General features: G+C 32.3%; 1 protein-coding gene across 1 annotated transcript in view; it reads left to right on the top strand.

The window, feature by feature from the left end:
• LOC133657769 (galectin-related protein B-like) overlaps positions 1 to 16,779 on the top strand; it is a 39,821-nt gene that overhangs the window by 6,217 nt on the left and 16,825 nt on the right. The window contains exons 4-5 of the mRNA XM_062059484.1: positions 2,200 to 2,288; positions 6,414 to 6,600. Of these exons, the coding sequence (XP_061915468.1) occupies positions 2,200 to 2,288; positions 6,414 to 6,600 (276 nt within the window). The remainder of the gene's footprint in view (positions 1 to 2,199; positions 2,289 to 6,413; positions 6,601 to 16,779) is intronic.

Below are 16,779 nucleotides of genomic sequence, written 5' to 3'. Positions count from 1 at the left end.
GGGAACAAAAATATGACTTATTCTTAACACTTTATGACTGGGCCCCTTTTGGATCCCCAAGACCTCCACTGTCATCGCTCAAAAATAATAATGAATCCAAATTAATATTGCTATAAATTATTGACCTATTCAGGGCCTCAATCACTTCATATCAAATATTATACTTAGACATTTCTTTTTTTGGGCAGGGTGGTATTGCACATTTTGTGTGTTTGCCATAGAAAAAAAACGAAGTTTTCTTTAACAAGAAGGGCAAAACACATGAACATGAAACATAATAAAAATTTATAATCAACAGATTTGAAATTGATCGAGAGAATCAAGCGTTAAAGTAGAAAAAAAATGTATGACTTGCACTGTATTTTAAACTTTTTGGATCCCTGAGAATTTTAGTGGGATTTTTTTTTAACTGTCATTGCTCACAAAAATTATAATGAATTAAAATCTTTGTTGTTATTAATTATATTCCTATTTAAGGCTCCAAATACTTCATGTCAAATATTCCACATTTTGAAAATTGTTTTGGGGGAAATATTGCATATTTTTGGTTTTTGCCATAAAAAACAGGGTTTTACAAAAAAGGGCATAAAACATAAGAAAAAACAACAACTTTATATCGACATATAGACCTGAAGTTGATCTAGAGCCGGGGTCAGCAACCCAAAATGTTGAAAGAGCAATATTGGACCAAAAATACAAAACAAAAATTTGTCTGGAGCCGCAAAAAATTAAAAGCCTTATATAAGTGTTATAATGAAGGCAACACATTATGTAAGTGTCTATATTAGCTATATTAGCCTACTATCAAAGGCTGATGCAAATCTTCGTTGACAGAAATGTTGTATTTAAATTTTTATTCTACACATTTTTGCAACATTGGAAATCATTAGTAAAACAGAGGCTCTTCACAGGATGAGATAACTTCTGGAAATTACTAGCTTATAATGGCCAAAGGTATAGATGTGTGTGTCCAAGTTTAAGGAAACGGCAGGCTGTCTTCCTTTAATGGATTTATTACAATCTTTGCAAGCTGGGTAACGTTTGCTGTGGTCTGGAACAACATGGCACACAGACAACTATCAGAGAGGCAGCCAATATTACATACAGATAATGTGTCATGAGACATGCAAATATAAATTAAATACACAGAGGTAGGGCTGCAACTAACAACTAATTTGATAATCGATTAGTCTGTCGATTATTAATTCGATTAATCGATTAATAATCGGATAAAAGAGACAAACTACATTTCTATCCTTTCCAGTATTTTATTGGAAAAAAACAGCATACTGGCACCATACTTATTTTGATTATTGTTTCTCAGCTGTTTGTAAATGTTGCAGTTTATAAATAAAGGTTTATAAAAAAAAGAAGAAAAAAAAGTAGCCTCTGCGCATGCGCATAGTATAGATCCAACGAATCGATGATTAATCGTCAACTATTTTTATAATCGATTTAATCGATTAGTTGTTGCAGCCCTACACAGAGGACATACGTAAAGGAAATTAAATGAGCTCAAATATACCTACAAATGCCTAAATAGCATGTTAGCATCGATTAGCTTGCAGTCATGGATTGACCAAATATGCCTGATAAGCACTCCAGCAAATCAATAAAATCAACAAAGCTCACCTTTGTGCATTCACGCACAGCATAAAACGTTTGGTGGACAAAATGAGACAAAGAAGGGAGTGGCATAAAACACGACTTTCTGTGGCAGCGTCGGAGAAATTTGTACATGTAAACACACTACGATGAGTTCAAGGATCGCTGAAATTAGTAGGACAAAACGACGCTTGCCAAATACTCTCATCAGAGAATGATGTTTAATATAAACAGTGAGATTTCTTACAATTAGGAAGGTTTGTGTAATGTTTGTTCTCTTACAGAAAATATTTTAGAACAAAAAATATATATATTTTTTAATCTTTTTCTATTTTCACACATCTCTGGAAGAGGTCCAATAGGGCCGCGGGTTGCTGACCCCCGATCTAGAGGTTTATGTGTGGGATAAATAATGTAATAATATATGACTTGTTTTCAGCATTTCTATGACTGAGACCCTTTTGGGGCCATGAGACCAAACTTGATGACAGCCCTAATTGTAAAAAAAAAATCTATATATTGTATTGGTTGTGAAAATTCAAAAATATCAAACTGGCCCCCGCATGCTGATAAGGATGTTATGCTTTTGTGCAGACGGTGCCTTTCAGCGGACGCATCAGGGGCGGCATGAGGCCCGGGAAGAAGATCATAGTGATGGGTATTGTGGACCTAGAGCCGGACAGGTGAGATTGTCATCACCTTTTTTTTTTTTAACAAAGATAAAAGCTTTTGTTGTCATAGTTGAGCCCCCTAAATAGCCCCCCAGGACTCACTGAATAATTGCAGGGGCCGCCACATCAGTGGTGGCTTCTTAGGTATGCAAAGACAGGGCGTTCCCTCCTAAGGGAGAAAAAAAAGAAGTCCAGCGACTCGTCTGGGTGTGACCTGACCCTACATGGAAAGTTCCTCCATGGAACCTCCCCATGACTTCATCGTGTTGGCTCCACCACATGTGAACGCACTGCATGGACAAAAGTGCTGGGACGATACGGGGGTGTCCAAAACACTGAAAAATCAATGCATGTGGGGCCATTTTGATATTTTTCATTTTCAAAACCAATACAATATATAGTTGTTTTTTGAACCTTTAGGGCTTTACTCAAGTTTAGTCCCGGGGACCCAGAAGGGTCTCAGTCATAAATATGTTAGAAAATAATTCCCATATTAATTTTTGTGAACAGTTAAATCTCTAGATCAACTTCAGAACTATCTATTTGTTTTATTAATTTGTTAAATGTTTTATGCCCCTGTTGTTGAAGAAAACTCTGTTTTTTTATGTCAAAAACCCAAAATATGCAATATTCCCCCCCACCCCCAATTTGTTTAAAAGCGAAATATTTAATGTAATGTATTTGGATCCTTTATTAGGCCAATAATGTATAACATTGATTTTGATTCATTATTATTATTTGAGCAAAGACAGTTTCCACTGAAGGCCGCACACAGAAAAATCAATGCACAGGGGCCATTTTAATATTTTTCAATTTCAAAACTAATACAATATATAGATTTTTTTTTTTTTTTAACCTTTAGGGCTTAACTCATGTTTGGGTTGGGTTTCGGTCGTAAAAATGTTAAAAATAAGTCATGTATTAATTTTTTTGAACACTTAAATCTGTAGATCAACTTCAGGGGCCGTACTTATCAAGCTTCTTAGAGTGCCATTTTACACTTAAGTCCTCAGAATTTGCGAAATTTAGTCCTACTCTCAAACTTAAGAATAAAAACTTTTTATCAACGTTCTTAAGTCTAAGAATCAATCCTACTCTCCACGATATTTAAGAGACCTTCAGAGGTGTCCTAAGTGGTTAGGAGTTGCCAGCAGGGGATGGCACTGAGGCGAGAGAGACGTGCGCGAACGTTCAGGGAACGGAACAATGTTGTTGTTTTTTTTGATGACGAGCAGCTGATCAAACGGTATCGTTTAGACAGAGCGGATATTATTTTTGTCACAGATTTAATACTTTTCGATTCCTTGTTGATTTCTGCATGTGTCTGCAGTGGGCTAGTATATATAGAGCCACCCACACCAGTTTCAAATTAGTTGCCTAATTAATGAATTGGAAAGAAAATGTTATGACAGTAGCGTATGTGTGTGGCCGTGAGGTGAGTGACGTCAGTGAGTGTGTGGGCGATAGAAGAGAGGGAGCGGTAGCGTGAGTGCCGGCGGGGACTAGTTTGTTTTGTATTATTTTGTAGTTTATTGTCAAAATATACACTCCCATTGTCCACTTAAATATTTCCAAGATATTTCTTTATTCTTAGACAACGGATTCCCTTCCGTGATTGGTCATTTCTATGGACACAGAAATGACGTCACCTAAAATTCCGTTTACGGCACATAGTAATGTCGTAATTCAGCTCTGAGTGTGACACTTAAGATTCAGTCCTACACTTCGCTGAAAGTGTGAGTAAGACGCTTGATAACTAACTTTTAAGTGCAGCTTTCAGCGAAGAATTTATTTACTCTTAAGTCAACTCTTAGCAGACTTCTTAGGAGTAATTCTAAGAAGCTTGATAAGTACGGCCCCAGATCTATATCATATTTAATATTTATGTTTTATGCCCTTTTTGTGAAAGAAAACCATGTGTTTTTTCTGGCAAAAACACAGTTTATGCAATATTCCACCCCCTAAACATTTGTTTATGTGGAATATTTAATGTAAAGTATTTGGAACCTTAAATAGGTCAATAATGCATAACATTGATTTTGATTCATTATATATTATTATTATTTTCCACAGAAAAATCAATGCATGCAGGGCCATTTTAATATTTTTCATTTTCAAAACTAATACAATATATATATATATATATATATATATATATATATATATATATATATATATATATATATATATATATATATATATATATATATATATATATATATATATATATATATATATATATATATATATATATATATATATATATTTAAATGTTTTACCTTTAGGGTTTAACTCATGATTGGGTTGGGTTTCAGTTGTAAAAATGTTTTTAAAAAATCATATATAAATAAACACTTAAATCTGTAGATCAACTTCAGATCTATATCATATTTAATATTTATGTTTTATGCCCTTTTTGTTAAAGAAAACCATGTGTTTTTTCTGGCAAAAACACAGTTTATGCAATATTCCACCCCCTAAACATTTGTTTATGTGGAATATTTAATGTAAAGTATTTGGAACCTTAAATAGGTCAATAATGCATAACATTGATTTTGATTCCTTATATATTATTATTATTTTCCACAGAAAAATCAATGCATGCAGGGCCATTTTAATATTTTCCATTTTCAAAACCAATACAAAATATAGATTTTTTAAAAAAACCATTAGGTCTTCCCTCAAGCTTGGTCTCGGGGACCCAGAAGGGCCTGTCATAAAAAATGTTAAAAATAAGTCATATGGTAATTTTTTTGGGGGGGGACCGTTAAATCCCTAGATCAACTTCAGATCTATCAGTTTTAATGCTTTTTAAAAATGTTTTATGCCCTTTTTGTTGAAGAAAACCTTGTTTTTTTCTACACAGAATATGCAATATTCCCCTCCTTAAATTTCCAAAGTGGAATATTTAATGTGAAGTGTTTGGATCCTTAAATAGGTCAATGATTCATAACAACATTGATTTTGATTCATTATTATTTTTTAAACAATGACAGATTTAAAAAAATCCCACTAATATTCCCAGGGATCCAAAAGGGCCCTGCTCATAAAAGTATTAAATAAGCCATACATTATTATTATTTTAATTTTTTTTTACTTTCAATGCATAAAACTTCAGACTATATTATATGTTTTTTTGGTTTGTTTTATGCCCTTTTAGTCGTAGAAAACTCAGTATTTTAATGGAAAACACAAAATATGCAATATTTTCCGCAAGAAATATTTCAAAATTTAAAATTTGATGTGAAGTAATTGGAGCCTTAAATATATCAACCATAATTAGTTTTTATTTTTTGGTTTGTTTTATGCCCTTTTAGTCGTAGAAAATTCAGTTTTTTAACGGAAAACACAAAATATGCAATATTTTCCGCAAGAAATATTTCAAAATTAAAAATTTGATGTGAAGTAATTGGGGCCTTAAATATATCAACCATAATTATTTTTAATTTTTAATTTTTTGGTTTGTTTTATGCCCTTTTAGTCATAGAAAACTCAGTTTTTTAATGGAAAACACAAAATATGCAATATTTTCTGCAAGAAATATTTCAAAATTTAAAATTTGATGTGAAGTAATTGGAGCCTTAAATATATCAACCATAATTACTTTTTTTGGTTTTTTTTCAAGCTATGAATCACCTGTCCGTCTTCAGTCAACAATGCAACTTTTTCTCAATACATTTCCCCTGCACGCCCTTTTTTTCAATGTTACATTTTTTTTTGTTGGGCCGTTAAAACATGTGCTGTGGGCCGCAAGTGGCCCCCGGTTCGCATTTTGGACACCCCTCAGTTAATCAATCAATATAGGTTTGGTTTAAACCTGTTAGCTCCCTTTAGTGTTTTTCTAGATTGTCGCCAGCCATGTTTTTTGTTGGAATAAAATATTTTGAGGTCACATCTTTAAGGCTTCGCTGACTTTTCCCAGCAGTCTTGAATGCAGCACAACCCCCAATTCTGTCCCAGTACTTTTGCCCATGTAGGGTTAAAGCTGCACCCTTTTAGAACGCTATTTCGGCGTGTGTGTGTGTAAACATAGCTGCGGGGCGGAGGATGCTGCGTGACTCATTTGACTAATCATGCCAGATTTGCTTCTGGACACGTGTCAAACATCTGGCAACCGCTCCGTCTTCCCTCCCTCAGCTTCGACGTGAGCCTGACGTGCGGACGGGACTTGGACAAGGAGGATCCAGCGTACGATGTGGCCCTGAAGCTCACCGCCCGCTTCTCGGACCGGCAGTTCCTACGCAGTGCTCGCATCGCCGGGAAGTGGACCCAGGAGGAGGCCTCCACCGCCTACTTCCCCTTCATCCCCGATCAGCCTTTCAGGGTAAAAGCCTTCTTTCCGCCATCATGGAGTACCTCCACCAAGCACGTCTAGTTGTCGGGCAGCTAGCAGGTTTACATAAAAGCTGAAGAACGCTTTCAGTTCGGCGCAAATCTGGATAAAGCTGTGGATTAGGGGTGGGCGATGTGGCCTTAAATCTAAATCACAATATTTTATTTGGCATATAAAGGATAATAGGAACATTTCAAAACAGACTCCTAAATTGCAGGAACATATTGCGTCACTTTCGGTTGTTATTTTGTCAAACTATTATTAAATGTATTGTTAATATCTGGTTACTTTCTGTTGTAACACGTTCTATCTACGCTTCTGTTCAAATTTAATAAGCACTTATTCTTCTGTTGTTTGGATAATTTACATTACCGTATTTTTCAGACTATAGAGCATATATAAGCCGCACCCAGTAAAATTTAGAAGAAAACATGTTTTTTCATATATTGGCCGCACTGGACGTTGTGATATGAGTTATATACACGGATATATTTTGTAAATGTTTTGTTTACATACCGTATTTTTCGGACTATAAGTCGCAGTTTTTTTCATAGTTTGGCCGGGCGTGCGACTTATACTCAGGAACAACTTATGTGTGAAATTATTAACACATTACCGTAAAATATCAAATAATATTATTTAGCTCATTCACGTAAGAGACTAGACGTATAAGATTTCATGGGATTTAGCGATTAGGAGTGACAGATTGTTTGGTAAACGTATAGCATGTTCTATATGTTATAGTTATTTGAATGACTCTTACCATAATATGTTACGTTAACATACCAGGCACGTTCTCAGTTGGTTATTTATGCCTCATATAACGTACACTTATTCAGCCTGTTGTTCACTATTTTTATTTATTTTAAATTACCTTTCAAATGTCTATTCTTGGTGTTGGGTTTTATCAAATACTTTTCCTCAAAAAATGCGACTTATACTCCAGTGCGACTTATATATGTATTTTTCCTTCTTTATTATGCATTTTCGGCATGTGCGACTTATACTCCGGTGCGACTTATACTCCGAAAAATGCGATACCTTAATTGTTTCCAAACGTTGTCTGTAACACGGCAGTAAAACAGCTGATGAAACAAAACAGAAGTCATCATCATGGACCCACTAGCTGCGGAAGCTAGCTCTCCAATCAGCTAAACAGACTCAATAACTCCACGTCTTGGTGAATTTACAAAACTGGAGCAATGCCAAAAGAATGCCATTTTAAGTTAATAATACTACAGACACTCGTAGACGTGTTAGCATATTCGCTAACGCTAACAACTCTGGATTCACTACATGACGATAGCACGTACAAATATGCATATAAACACATCACACATGGGACGGTTTAGTAAGTAAGAATTGTTTTAGTTATATTGTAAAACTTACAAACGTGGCTTGGGGCGATGAATACTAAATCCATACGGGTAGAAACGCTACGGATGGCTAGATGGCGGAGCGGCAGTTCAAAGATTAAAACAGAAATATCACTGCAGCACCTGCAGTCAATGAACTGAATTGTATAGTTTTTTTATATCAGTATTGTAATTCTAACTTTTTGCTGTTACTATTGTTATTTTGCTTGTTGTTATTTATATGTTACTAATTTAAACCCGCTAAAGTTCTGCTGCTTCTCTAATGAAAGAATAATCGTCTTATTAATCATTCTAAATCAAACATGAAAGATGTCTAAATTTGTAACATGTGCTTTTGTAAGGTTTGTAAACGCAAAAAAATAGTTTTTTTCTCTTAATATGACAGTATTGTTCTTAGAATTTTGACAAAATGCTTTTGAAGCCATAAAAAGTTGTTATAAGGATAACTCGAAACCAAACATGCATGGTGTTTAAATTTGGTCTTATTACTGTATCTTTGTGAGTTTTACTTGGAACATGTGCTTTTTTAAGGTTACCAAACAAAAAAATTTGTTTTTTCCTCAATACGACAGTATTGTTCTTATCTCGAGAAAATGTGTTTGAAGCAATAAAAAGTTGTTTCAAGGACAACTCCTAAGCCTTACATGAAATATGTCAAAATTTGGCTGTGTTAATGTATCTTTGTGAGTTCTACTTGGAACATGTGCTTTTGTAAGGTTTGCAAACGCAAAAAAAATAGTTTTTTTCCTTAATATGACAGTATTGCTCTTAGAATTTTGACAAAATGCTTTTAAAGCAATAATAAGTTATTATAAGGATACCTCGAAACCAAACATGCAAGATGTCTAAATTTGGTCGTATTAATGTATCTTTGTGAGTTTTACTTGGAACATGTGCTTTTTTAAGGTTACTAAACAAAAAAAATTGTTTTTTCCTCAATACGACAGTATTGTTCTTATCTCGAGAAAATGTGTTTGAAGCAATAAAAAGTTGTTTCAAGGATAACTCCTAAACCTTACATGAAATATGTCTAAATTTGGCTGTGTTAATGTATCTTTGTGAGTTCTACTTGGAACATGTGCTTTTGTAAGGTTTGCAAACGCAAAAAAAATAGTTTTTTTCCTTAATATGACAGTATTGCTCTTAGAATTTTGTCAAAATGCTTTTGAAGCAATAATAAGTTATTATAAGGATAACTCGAAACCAAACATGCAAGATGTCTAAATTTGGTCGTATTACTGTATCTTTGTGAGTTTTACTTGGAACATGTGCTTTTTTAAGATTAGCAAACAAAAACATTTGTTTTTTCCTCAATACGACAGTATTGTTCTTATCTCGAGAAAATGTGTTTGAAGCAATACAAAGTTGTTTCAAGGATAACTCCTAAGCCTTACATGAAATATGTCTAAATTTGGCTGTGTTAATGTATCTTTGTGAGTTCTACTTGGAACATGTGCTTTTGTAAGGTTTTCAAACACAAAAAAAATTGTTTTTTTCCTTAATATGACAGTATTGCTCTTAGAATTTTGTCAAAATGCTTTTGAAGCAATAAAAAGTTATTATAAGGATAACTCGAAACCAAACATGCAAGATGTCTATATTTGGTCGTATTACTGTATCTTTGTGAGTTTTACTTGGAACATGTGCTTTTTTAAGATTAGCAAACAAAAACATTTGTTTTTTCCTCAATATGACAGTATTGTTCTTATCTCGAGAAAATGTGTTTGAAGCAATAAAAAGTTGTTTCAAGGATAATTCCTACACCTTACGTGAAATATGTCTAAATTTGGCCGCAGTAATGTATCTTTGTGAGTTCTACTTGGAACATGTGCTTTTGTAAGGTTTGCAAATGCAAACAATAGTTTTTTTCCCCAATATGACAATATTGTTCTTAGAATCTCGAGAAACGCATTTGAAGCAATACAAAGTTGTTTCAAGGATAACTCCTAAACCTTACATGAAATATGTCTAAATTTGGCTGTATTAATGTATCTTTGTGAGTTCTACTTGGAACATGTGCTTTTTTAAGGTTAACAAACCAAAAAATAGTTTTTTTTCGTAATTATGACAGTATTGTTCTGAGAATCTCAAGAAACGCGTTTGAAGCAATACAAAGTTGTTTCAAGGATAACTCCTAAACCTTACATGAAATATGTCTAAATTTGGCCGCATTAATGTATCTTTGTGAGTCCTACTTGGAACATGTGCTTTTGTAAGGTTTGCAAACGCAAAAAATAGTTTTTTCCCCCAATATGACAGTATTGTTCTTAGAATCTTGAGAAACGCATTTGAAGCAATACAAAGTTGTTTCAAGGATAACTCCTAAGCCTTACATGAAATATGTCTAAATTTGGCTGTGTTAATGTATCTTTGTGAGTTCTACTTGGAACATGTGCTTTTGTAAGGTTTGCAAACGCAAAAAAAATAGTTTTTTTCCTTAATATGACAGTATTGCTCTTAGAATTTTGACAAAATGCTTTTAAAGCAATAATAAGTTATTATAAGGATAACTCGAAACCAAACATGCAAGATGTCTATATTTGGTCGTATTACTGTATCTTTGTGAGTTTTACTTGGAACATGTGCTTTTTTAAGATTAGCAAACAAAAACATTTGTTTTTTCCTCAATACGACAGTATTGTTCTTATCTCGAGAAAATGTGTCTAAATTTGTAACATTTGCTTTTGTAAGGTTTGTAAACGCAAAAAAATAGTTTTTTTCCCTTAATATGACAGTATTGTTCTTAGAATGTTGTCAAAATGCTTTTGAAGCCATAAAAAGTTGTTATAAGGATAACTCGAAACCAAACATGCAAGATGTCTATATTTGGTCGTATTACTGTATCTTTGTGAGTTTTACTTGGAACATGTGCTTTTTTAAGATTAGCAAACAAAAAAATGTGTTTTTTCCTCAATATGACAGTATTGTTCTTATCTCGAGAAAATGTGTTTGAAGCAATAAAAAGTTGTTTCAAGGATAATTCCTAAGCCTTACATGAAATATGTCTAAATTTGGCCGCATTAATGTATCTTTGTAAGTTCTACTTGGAACATGTGCTTTTGTAAGGTTTGCAAATGCAAAAAAGAGTTTTTTTCCCCAATATGACAATATTGTTCTTAGAATCTCGAGAAACGCATTTGAAGCAATACAAAGTTGTTTTAAGGATAACTCCTAAACCTTACATGAAATATGTCTAAATTTGGCTGTATTAATGTATCTTTGTGAGTTCTACTTGGAACATGTGCTTTTGTAAGGTTAGCAAACCCAAAAATAGTTTTTTTTCGTAATTATGACAGTATTGTTCTGAGAATCTCAAGAAACGCGTTTGAAGCAATACAAAGTTGTTTCAAGGATAACTCCTAAGCCTTACATGAAATATGTCTAAATTTGGCTGTGTTAATGTGTCTTTGTGAGTTCTACTTGGAACATGGGCTTTTGTAAGGTTTGCAAATACAAAAAGAATAGTTTTTTTCCTTAATATGACAGTATTGCTCTTAGAATTTTGTCAAAATGCTTTTGAAGCAATAAAAAGTTATTATAAGGATAACTCGAAACCAAACATGCAAGATGTCTAAATTTGGTCGTATTACTGTATCTTTGTGAGTTTTACTTGGAACATCTGCTTTTTTAAGATTAGCAAACAAAAACATTAGTTTTTTCCTCAATACGACAGTATTGTTCTTATCTCGAGAAAATGTGTTTGAAGCAATAAAAAGTTGTTTCAAGGATAACTCCTAAACCTTACATGAAATATGTCTAAATTTGGCTGTATTAATGTATCTTTGTGAGTTCTACTTGGAACATGTGCTTTTGTAAGGTTTGCAAATACAAAAAGAATAGTTTTTTTCCTTAATATGACAGTATTGCTCTTAGAATTTTGACAAAATGCTTTTGAAGCAATAAAGTTATTATAAGGAAACTCGAAACCAAACATGCAAGATGTCTATATTTGGTCGTATTACTGTATCTTTGTGAGTTTTACTTGGAACATGTGCTTTTTTAAGATTAGCAAACAAAAACATTTGTTTTTTCCTCAATACGACAGTATTGTTCTTATCTCGAGAAAATGTGTCTAAATTTGTAACATTTGCTTTTGTAAGGTTTGTAAACGCAAAAAAATAGTTTTTTTCCCCTTAATATGACAGTATTGTTCTTAGAATTTTGTCAAAATGCTTTTGAAGCCATAAAAAGTTGTTATAAGGATAACTCGAAACCAAACATGCAAGATGTCTATATTTGGTCGTATTACTGTATCTTTGTGAGTTTTACTTGGAACATGTGCTTTTTTAAGATTAGCAAACAAAAAAATGTGTTTTTTCCTCAATATGACAGTATTGTTCTTATCTCGAGAAAATGTGTTTGAAGCAATAAAAAGTTGTTTCAAGGATAAATTCTAAGCCTTACATGAAATATGTCTAAATTTGGCCGCATTAATGTATCTTTGTGAGTTCTACTTGGAACATGTGCTTTTGTAAGGTTTGCAAACGCAAAAAAAAAATAGTTTTTTCCCCCAATATGACAGTATTGTTCTTAGAATCTTGAGAAACGCATTTGAAGCAATACAAAGTTGTTTCAAGGATAACTCCTAAACCTTACATGAAATATGTCTAAATTTGGCTGTATTAATGTATCTTTGTGAGTTCTACTTGGAACATGTGCTTTTGTAAGATTTGCAAACGCAAAAAATAGTTTTTTCCCTAAATATGACAGTATTGTTCTTAGAATCTTGAGAAACGCATTTGAAGCAATACAAAGTTCTTTCAAGGATAACTCCTAAACCTTAGATGAAATATGTCTAAATTTGGCTGTATTAATGTATCTTTGTGAGTTCTACTTGGAACATGTGCTTTTGTAAGGTTTGCAAACCAAAAAATAGTTTTTTTTCGTAATTATGACAGTATTGTTCTGAGAATCTCAAGAAACGCGTTTGAAGCAATAAAAAGTTGTTACAAGGATAACTCCTAAACCTTACATGAAATATGTCTAAATTTGGCCACATTAATGTATCTTTGTGAGTTCTACTTGGAACATGTGCTTTTGTAAGGTTTGCAAACGCAAAAAAAAAATAGTTTTTTCCCCCAATATGACAGTATTGTTCTTAGAATCTCAAGAAACGCGTTTGAAGCAATAAAAAGTTGTTACAAGGATAACTCCTAAACCTTACATGAAATATGTCTAAATTTGGCCTCATTAATGTATCTTTGTGAGTTCTACTTGGAACATGTGCTTTTGTAAGGTTTGCAAACGCAAAAAATAGTTTTTTCCCCCAATATGACAGTATTGTTCTTAGAATCTTGAGAAACGCATTTGAAGCAATACAAAGTTGTTTCAAGGATAACTCCTAAACCAAACATGAAATATGTCTAAATTTGGCTGTATTAATGTATCTTTGTGAGTTCTACTTGGAACATGTGCTTTTGTAAAGTTTGCAGACGCGAAAAATAGTTTTTTTCCTCAATATGACAGTATTGTTCTTAGACTCTCGAAAAAACACGTTTGAAGCAATAAAAAGTTGTTACAAGGATAACTCCTAAACCAAACATGCAAGATGTCTAAATATGCCTGTATTAATGTATCTTTGTAAGTTGTATTTGGAACATGTCCTTTTGTAAGGTTTGTAAACGAAATAATTACATTTTTCCTCAATATGACAGTATTGTTCTTAGACTCACGAGAAAACGCGTTTAAAGCAATAAAAGGTTGTTTCAAGGAAAACTCTAAACCTTACATGAAATATGTCTAAATTTGGCCGCATTAATGTATCTTTGTGAGTTCTATTTGGAACATGTGCTTTTGTAACGTTTGCAAACGCAAAAAATTAGTTTTTCCCCCTCAATATGACAGTATTGTTCTTAGAATCTTGAGAAAACGCGTTTGAAGCAATAAAAAGTTGTTACAAGGATAACTCCTAATTCAAACAAGAAATATGTCTAAATTTGGCCGTATTAATGTATCTTTGTGAGTTCTACTAGGAATATGTGCTTTTGTAAGGTTTGCAATCAAATAAAATTTTATTTTTCCTCAATATGACAGTATTGTTCTTAGAATTCTGACAAAAACGCTTTTGAAACAATAAAAGGTTGTTTAAAGGAAAACTCTAAACCTTACATGAAATATGTCTAAATTTGGCCGCATTAATGTACCTTTGTGAGTTCTACTTGGACCATGTGCTTTTGTAAGGTTTGCAAACGAAACAATTAGTTTTTTCGTCAATATGACAGTATTGTCCTTATAATCTCGAGAAAATGCGCTTGAAGCAATAAAAAGTTGTTACAAAGATTACTCCTAAACCAAACATGAAATATGTCTAAATGTGGCCGTGTTAATGTATCTTTGTGAGTTCTACTTGGAAAATGTGCTTTTGTAAGGCTTGCAAACGCAAAAATTAGATTTTCTTAGAATCTTGAGAAAACATGTTTGAAGCAATCAAAAAAATATTGCATCAATCAAAAATAATCGCGATTATTACTTTTGCCATTGTCGTCCAGCACTATTATGTTATTATTTGGCCTTGGCGGAGGTCTGCGCTCAGTCAAATGCCACGCTAGTTTACGTGTGACCGGCCAGTGAGGTTTCGATTGACGCTTAAATTTTGAAAATGACCACTTGTCCATTGTTTGTTCTTTTCAAACTGTCCACATCCTGAAGACGGTGTTCTAACATGCTGCGGCGTTGTCGCACAAGCCCATCGACACCATACTGTACAAAATTGTGGTCCCTGCGAAGCAACTGGACTGTGAAACCTTTGGAGCCGCTACGCTACATCCAAATGTGTTGAGGTTTCCTGTCGGTGCGCTGCTGTTCTGCAGCTGCCTTTTAGGGATTATTGTTCTCAAGCAAAGCAATGGTGTACATGGCAGAAGTAGCTGAAAGTAAAGCTCTTGTTGGTACATTTTTCAGTTTGTTAAAAGTCAGTGTTTTAAAATGTATGGTGCAAAAGATGTATAAAAATTCAGTGTAAAAAAAGTACAGAAATGCTTCAAAACTCAAGACTCACTTCCAATGAATTAAGACTGAAGTAATCAATTTTTTGTCAGAACCAGCCAATGAGGTGCTTTAGTCTTAAATTACCGAAATTGGGTCTTGAGTTAATTTCTGCACTGAATTTTTTTTCACTGAATTTTTATACACTACATTTTTTTACACTGGCTTTTATCAAGTGAATTTTTTTGACACATTTTTACACTGAATTTTTGTACACTTTTTTTTTCACACAACATTTTTCCCACTGCATTTTTATACACTAAATTTGTTTTACACTGACTTTTTATAAACTGAATTTTTTTCCACTGAATCTTTTTTCACTGAATTTTTATGCACTTTTTTTCCCCCACTAAATTTCTATACACACATTTTTTTTACACTGACTTTTTATTAACTAAATTTCCATCCATCTATTTTCTATCGCTCGTCCCTTTTTGGGGTTGTTTAACTAAATTGTTTACACTGGATTTTTGTACACAATTTTTTTACGCTAAATTTTTTTTCACTGAATTTTTATACACTAAATATGACTTTTTATAAGACTGACTTTTTATAAACTGAATTTTTTTTTACACTGAATCTTCTTTCACTGAATTTTTATACACAACTTTTTTTCACTGAATTTTTATAAACTGAATTTTTTTTCTCTGAATATTTATAAACTAAATATGTTTTACACTGACTTTAAACCGATTATTTTTACTCTGAATCTTTTTTCACTGAATTTTTATACACACTTTTTTTTCACTGAATTTTTATAAACTGAATTGTTTTTTTGCTCTGAATTTTTATACACTACATATTTTTACAGTGATTTTTTTACACTGACTTTTTATCAAGTGAATTTTTTTACACATTTTTACACAGAAGTTTTGTACACTTTTTTTTTACGCAATATTTTTTTTCACAGAATTTTTATACACTAAATATGACTTTTTATAAGACCGGCTTTTTATAAACGGAATTTTTTTTTTACACTGAATCTTCTTTCACTGGATTTTTATACACAATTTTTTTTCACTGAATTTTTATAAACTGAATTTTTTTTCTCTGAATATTTATAAACTAAATATGTTTTACACTGACTTTAAACCGATTATTTTTACTCTGAATCTTTTTTCACTGAATTTTTATACACACTTTTTTTTCACTGAATTTTTATAAACTGAATTGTTTTTTTGCTCTGAATTTTTATACACTACATATTTTTACACTGATTTTTTTACACTGACTTTTTATCAAGTGAATATTTTTACACATTTTTACACAGAATTTTTGTACACTTTTTTTTTACGCAACATTTTTTCCCACTGAATTTTTGTACACTAAATTTGTTTTACACTGACTTTTTATAAACTGATTTTTTTTACACTGAATTTTTTTTTCACTGAATTTTTTTACTCTGAATATTTATAAACTAAATATGTTTTACACTGACTTTAAAACGATTTTTTTTTACACTGAATCTTTTTTCACTGAATATTTATACACCATTTTTTTTCACAGAATTTTTATGAACTGAATTATTTGATGCTCTGAATTTTTGTACACTACATATTTTTTACACTGATTTTTTTTTTTACACTGAATTTTTATACACGTTTTTTTACTGAATTTTTATCCACTTTTTTTTTTTTTTGCATCGAAATGTTTTATGCTGAGATCTTATGCACTGAATTTTTTTTACACTGAAAATATATACACTGTTTTTATTTACCCATAATTTGTATTAGATTAAATTGTCAGCATAATTTGATGTAAAAAAACAAATCAGTTAAGAAATTTCAAACGCAAAAATTCAGTTACATAA

Source organism: Entelurus aequoreus, linkage group LG09 (assembly GCF_033978785.1).
Source record: "Entelurus aequoreus isolate RoL-2023_Sb linkage group LG09, RoL_Eaeq_v1.1, whole genome shotgun sequence".
Classification (NCBI taxonomy): domain Eukaryota; kingdom Metazoa; phylum Chordata; class Actinopteri; order Syngnathiformes; family Syngnathidae; genus Entelurus; species Entelurus aequoreus.
Note: the sequence above shows the minus strand (reverse complement) of the source record. Positions and strands in the feature narration are given on the sequence as shown.